The sequence below is a fragment of the Peromyscus leucopus genome, chromosome 8b, assembly GCF_004664715.2.
Source record: "Peromyscus leucopus breed LL Stock chromosome 8b, UCI_PerLeu_2.1, whole genome shotgun sequence".
NCBI lineage: Eukaryota > Metazoa > Chordata > Mammalia > Rodentia > Cricetidae > Peromyscus > Peromyscus leucopus.
Window position 1 is genome coordinate 52,030,699 of NC_051086.1, and position 6,116 is coordinate 52,036,814.

The window sequence follows — 6,116 nt, forward strand, 5'->3', positions numbered from 1 at the left end:
ATTTCAGTGTGGTTGAGGCCATAGTGAGCCTCCGAGAAATCTACTCCTCTAGGAGATCCCCAAATCTCATGTCCAAGCGAGTTGTGTCCCAGTTCACTTAAACTCCCTCCCCCGAATGGTCCCCTCCCTTCAGTGGGGTCCCGCCTTCTTATACAGCCTTAGGGTCCTTAAACCAGCCTGTGGCCCCTTCCTTTCCTCGCTTCCCACACTTGGGGCCAGTTCCTCTCCTTCCCCTCCCCCCTCAGTCCCCGCCTTTCCGGGAGCCTCGTGCCAGGGTCTTTGCCCTAAGCATCCAGGAGCTGGAGGGGGCGGGTCCGGGTCCCATCCCTCCTACCCTGCTGAGGCGGGGTATAAAGATCTAGGGAGCGCGCGCGGTGTCCACCGCAGGGTCCGGAGGCGCAATGGTCACCCGGGATCGAGCTGAGAATAGGGACGGCCCCAAGGTGAGAGGTGGGAAGGGAGGGAGCCGGGAGTCCCCTGTTCCGGCCAGAGGGCTTCCAGGTCCTCACACAGTGGGTTAGGGGTGAGGATGGAGACGCAGGACTGAAAAGGACAGAGGCGCTCGTGCGACCCAAAGAACCTGTAAAGTATGAAGAGGACAGGGTCAGAGCCCGACTCGCGTGGGCGGCGGCAGCCAAGGTCTAGGGGTTTAAATTACCGTGGGTTGCGGCTTGTGGCCTGGAGGGCGCCGGAGAGTGCCAGAATTTGGGCACGGTGGCCCACCCTAGCGCTCGGGTCGCCGAGGCAGGTGGATTACCGCGCGTTCGAGGCCACGGAGTGCGCGCTACAGACGCATAAATTAAGCTAGGGTACAGAGCCCGGGGAGGAAGGCGGGAACAAGAGGAGGAGAGGCTATGGACGCTGTCTGTCCGTCAGCAGCTGTGAACCACGTCTGACTCAAAAAGAAGACTTTTGAGTCGTTGGTTCCAGAGGTGCGAGCCCCGGTGATTTTAGGAGAGAGCCAGTGGCGACTTCTAGGCGCGTGCCTGCAAGGGCTTGAGCGAGGAGAGGCGGTGGTGTGGTCGTGCTGTGTGTCTCCCTTTCACCCTGGGCTACCAACTCCGATCCGTCCCGCGCGGGTTGGGGGGCAAAGAGTGTCCCCAAAGTTCTTCACTGATTCACAGAGAGGGAGACCACACAAGATAGAGATGTAGAGAGAGGAGAGTCACAGACGGGAGACAAGAGGAAGCGGAACACAGAAGGGGCAGGGGCAGGGAGCCGGGAGAAGTGGGGGCGAGCCTCTGAACCCGACGCTAGGGCGCTGGGAAGGAGGCAGGAAGAGTGGATGGATGCACGGAGCAGCCCTAGGCGACCAGGGACTCGGGGGGGGGGGGGGGAAAGGGACGCGTGGGCTTTCCCAGCGGCAGGATCGGACGCTCGCGTGGCGGCGCTGAGTCCCGGTCCGGTCGGCCCGCTCTCCCTTCCCCGCTGGTCACAGATGCTGAAGCCGCTGGTGGAGAAGCGGCGCCGGGACCGCATCAACCGCAGCCTGGAAGAGCTGAGGCTGCTACTGCTGGAGAGGACCAGGGACCAGGTCAGTTCCACCGCCGGCCCCAGGCTCTTACGCATCCTGGACGTGTGTCCCAGGGCTTTCCACCGGGGTGGGGACATAAGCTGGAGTGGTGACCCTGGTCCCAAGGCATCCTTGACCCAAGCCTGGCCTTTGAAATCCCACCCCACACCCTCCTCTCTCGCTCTCAGAATTCGATCTTCGCCACCTTGCGGGTCTGTGAGTTTCCTGTCTGGCTCTGTAAACTGAGCTTCCAGCGTGCCTCAGTTTCCCCCCTTTGGGGTTTCTCAATGTCCTCCTCTACCTCCTGCCCCGTCCCGCCCCCCACCCCACCCCACCCCTCGAATAAACCAGCTTCAGTTCTGCGGTGGTTTTCACCATCCGGGTTGCTGTTTTCCTACACACTCACTCCTCACGTGTTAGGAATCGGTTCCACTCCCTCAGGTTGGACAGTCTCAGGGTGGGACGGGGTGGGGTGAGGGGGGGGGCTTTCTTGGTCACCTCCACGTTCGGTCGCGAGTCCTGGGGGCGCCCGCAGCCCCCGTATCCGCCCCTCCCTTCTTCCCCCAGCCACTTTCCCCCTCTCTCCCCACCCCTTTCTGTCTCTGCGCCCCCCGCCTCCCTCCGTCTGTAGAACCTCCGGAACCCGAAGCTGGAGAAAGCGGAGATCCTGGAGTTCGCCGTGGGCTACTTGAGGGAGCGCAGCCGGGTGGAGCCCCCGGGTACAGCGCGGGGGGTGGGGCAGCGGAGGGAGGGTGCGGTGGTGGGGGTGGTGGGGGGTCCGGAAGCCTCGGGCCGGGGAAGGGGCGGGCTGTGCGCTGGACGGGGGGGCTGGGGAGCGGCCCGCGGGGCCCCGCGGCGAGGTTAATGACACCTGCGCGTGTCTGTCTCTGTGTCTCTCTCACCCCCGTCTCTACGCGTCCATCTGGTCTCCCGTCTCCGTCTGTGCGCCCGTCTGACCTGGGTACCTCCGCGCCCCGCCCCTTCCCTCACCCCCCACCCCGCCCCCGTTGGGCCCCCCGCCCTGCCCGCCTGTCCTCCCGCCGGCCGCACCAGGGGCTCCCGGTCCCCAGGCCAGGACGCCGAGGCGCTCGCCAGCTGCTACCTGTCGGGTTTCCGCGAGTGCCTGCTTCGCTTGGCGGCCTTTGCGCACGACGCCAGCCCGGCCGCCCGCTCCCAGCTCTTCTCCGCGCTGCACGGCTACCGGCGCCCCAAACCGCCCGGCCCGAGGCCGTCGAGCCCGGGCTCCCAGCGCCGCGCCCACCGCTGGACCCCGCTTCGCCCATCCTCGGCCCCGCGCGGCACCAGCGCCCCCGGCGCACCAGGGCCCCCCTAGCCCCCGCTGCGCCTGGTCCCCGTCCCGCTGCTCCCCTCGCGCCGGGGATTCCGGCGCGCCGGCGCCCCTCACCGGACTGCTGCCGCCGCCGCCGCCGCCTTACAGACAAGACGGGGCGCCCAAGGCCCCGCCGCTCCCACCGCCCGCCTTTTGGAGACCTTGGCCCTGAGTTTTGGGGGGCTGGGGCCGGGGGTTGGGAGTGGGGTTAGAGACTCCAGCCGAGAGGGCAGGAGAGGGATCCGGGCGGGCGTCCGGGCGAGGAGGGCAGCGGGGCGCGCGGGCTCAGCGCGCGGGTGAGATGTGGTTTATATTAGAGTATCTATATAAATATATATTTTCCTGTCCCGTCCCCCCCGCCCCACTTCCCTGCGTGTAGGATTGTACCCTCTCCGCCCCAGCCCAGCCCCGGTCCCTTCCCGAGTCCCTAGTGCATGGAATAAAATGGTTATTCAATCCCGGTGTGTCCCCGAGCCAGGGGCCTGCCTCTATATCGGCGCCTCGCCCACTTGCCCAGACCCTTCTCCCGCCCTTAGGCCTGCTCTCCACGGCCCAAGCCCTGGGGCAGACAGGTAAGTAACGAGCCGAGCGACCGACTCGAGGTGGAAACCGGACTCGACAGCAAAGTGGGTTTATTTGAAATGACAGCCCAGAAAAGAAATCAATAAAACCGACTCTGGTGGGATTCGAACCCACAACCTTTGAATAGCTTTTCCGTCACTAGAAGTCCAATGCGCTATCCATTGCGCCACAGAGCCACATGGCGGGCGGCGCCTTCTTTCAGCTTACGGACACCAGCGTAGAAAAAAAAAAAAAAAAGGGTAGCGCGGGAGTGTGTGCGAGTGTGTGCACGGAAGTGGGCGGGGCGTCCTGGGAGCGGGAGGCGAAGCTCAGGCTAGCGGCAGGAGATGTGGGACACGCGGGAGCTAGGTGGGGACGAGGGTGGGCGCAGGCGCAGGAGGGGCCGTCGCGGACTCGGAGCGAGCCAGCGGTGCAGAGCTCGGGCGCCCGCTCCTAGCGTTACCAAGCTCAGGCTTGCTCGGTGCCCAGATCTGGTCCCACTCAATAAACTTGTTTTGCCGTAAGTCTCTGTGTCTTCTGGCTCATTTGTTTCGCCTCTTTAGACTGGGTCGTTCCGGGTCTCTGGGGCTCCTCGTCCCGGGTTTGAAATACACAGCAAACGGAATCCAGGTCGGTCCGTGTGGTGATCTTTGTGCGGGCGTCCTTCTCCTCTCTTAGGAAGAGAATGGGAAATCATGGCCTTCACGCGGGTAGCGTGGCCGAGCGGTCTAAGGCGCTGGATTTAGGCTCCAGTCTCTTCGGAGGCGTGGGTTCGAATCCCACCGCTGCCAGGCCAGAGTTTTTCTCCGGAGCCACCCTTTCTACAGTAGTAGAACCCTTTATATAAATAAAGGCTACTTTATTCAGTTTTACGACAACCATAGCTTGGCTAGTGTGTCACCACCGACCTTCTTCCTTGCTCTTGCCAACAGAACCCAAGACCCGTTCCATATTCATAGCCGAGATCTGTAAGCAACCTTAAAAGTGACCTGTTTATAAGCGATCTCCTTTGTAACTATGTCTCGAAATATATATTACGTCATGTCACGTCATACATTTAAAATCAGCACAGATCCCAGTGTAAATAAACTATTTCCTGTAAGTCCTATCTGACAGTCCGCGATAGAGACTACTCAACATGAAAAACTCCAAAATGATCTTTTTTGGATGGTACTATAAACATGAAAACGCTAGGTTCCACTCAACATGAAAAGCTTCAAAATGATTTTTTGGATGGTACTATAAACACGAAAACGCTAGGTTCCACCGAGATTTGAACTCGGATCGCTGGATTCAGAGTCCAGAGTGCTAACCATTACACCATGGAACCCCCTCTGCTGGCGGCGCCTCGGAAATTATATACATTATTCTGCATCCTATTTTGCATATCACTCCAACTTGATCATTTACCGAAGCGAAACAAAGCATGAGGAAACCAACTACTAGATAGATGTGGTTATCGAGTACCTGAGATAAGAATGCTTCTTCTAAACTTGAAGATTACGAAAGACCAAAAACTTAGTTAAAATGCTGACTTTAAAATACCAATTTCAAGTTAGAATAAGATTTTCAAGTATTTGTATTAAGTGAAATATACTATTAAAAGCAACCTCACCAACTTCTTTTTACTCTTCTTCATGTGACTTTTAGAAAAAATAAACTCGTATTCCTGGTTTGCAGACACAGTGCTGCTCCTTCTTATTATCACTAGTCGAAATTCTGTTCCCAATTCATTTATCTACATCTCTTTTTAAAAGAAGGCAATTGTTTTGCTTTACATTGCTCTCGTCAAGTAATACATAATGGTAACAGCGCTCTGCAGGTGTAGAATCTACAAAAACTAAGCGCCCGAACAGGGACTTGAACCCTGGACCCTCAGATTAAAAGTCTGATGCTCTACCGACTGAGCTATCCGGGCTCTGGGATAGTGCTTGCACTCTTGTCTAAAAGAGTATTTTTCTATCTTTCTGTGTTCTAATCACGCTCACCTAAACGACAAGGAAGGATGTACATTCGTGTCCAGGACCCTGACATAATGAAGCCTGGTTGCTAATGTCTGTGCCTTCCTTCGAGGTCTGTCTAAGGAGGTCGCAGGGGCGGGAGCGCCACGCAGGCTGGGATCCCGAGGTGCCTAGACCGGCCACGCGGGGCCGCTGCGGGCTACGGGTTCCCCTGGTCCAGCCCATCTTTCTTCGCTGGCCCTGGTGACCTAGATCTCCGCCACCTAGGGCACGTGGGTCGCCTCCCACGGTCTAGCAGGCAGGCTGAAGGAGGGCTTGGAGCGTCAAGAATGTCACACGGGGGCCTCCAAATGCCGTCGGGCGGGCCAAAGGAGCTATTGAGGTCGGGAATACCAAGAACTGGGGACCGAGAGGGAACTAGGCTGGAGGAGGAAATGGGTGTGTCGGTGGCAGGATGGAGAGAGCAAGACCACCTGCCGCGTCCTGAGATGAGTGTGCTCTGCACTTGATTGTTGCGGGGGTCACGTGTGATTTATGAATTGGTGCAGCTTTCCGATGCACGGTGTGATTCACATGGCTGATTCACATGTAGGAATTCTGGTGCTCTGGGGCCCATTTCTGGTTTGGAAATAGGAGGAAAAGGGTCTGGGTGGAAACAGGGGAGTGGGTGAACATGGGCCTCAGGACATTAGTCAAGCCTCTGATCGGGCAGAGGGTAGTGTCCCAGTCACACACGCGTCACCTCCTCCTT

The 6,116-nt window shown here is 58.8% G+C and overlaps 1 protein-coding gene and 4 non-coding genes across 5 annotated transcripts; 2 read left to right on the forward strand and 3 right to left on the reverse strand.

The window, feature by feature from the left end:
• The first annotated feature begins 54 nt into the window (after window positions 1-54).
• On the forward strand, window positions 55-3,052 carry Hes7 (hes family bHLH transcription factor 7). Its single transcript, XM_028869551.2, is given in 6 exon segments — window positions 55-443; window positions 1,439-1,534; window positions 2,145-2,239; window positions 2,567-2,730; window positions 2,733-2,816; window positions 2,819-3,052. Coding segments are annotated over 6 exon segments (678 nt in total). The 5' UTR covers window positions 55-401; the 3' UTR covers window positions 3,016-3,052.
• Window positions 3,053-3,514: 462 nt separating this feature from the next.
• On the reverse strand, window positions 3,515-3,601 carry Trnar-ucu. Its single transcript is given in 2 exon segments — window positions 3,515-3,550; window positions 3,565-3,601. It is a non-coding gene; the product is annotated as a tRNA-Arg (tRNA).
• Window positions 3,602-4,113: 512 nt separating this feature from the next.
• Trnal-uag lies at window positions 4,114-4,195 on the forward strand. Its single transcript has one exon. It is a non-coding gene; the product is annotated as a tRNA-Leu (tRNA).
• Window positions 4,196-4,662: 467 nt separating this feature from the next.
• Window positions 4,663-4,734, reverse strand: Trnaq-cug. Its single transcript has one exon. It is a non-coding gene; the product is annotated as a tRNA-Gln (tRNA).
• Window positions 4,735-5,249: 515 nt separating this feature from the next.
• Window positions 5,250-5,322, reverse strand: Trnak-uuu. Its single transcript has one exon. It is a non-coding gene; the product is annotated as a tRNA-Lys (tRNA).
• Between the last annotated feature and the right edge of the window lie 794 nt (window positions 5,323-6,116).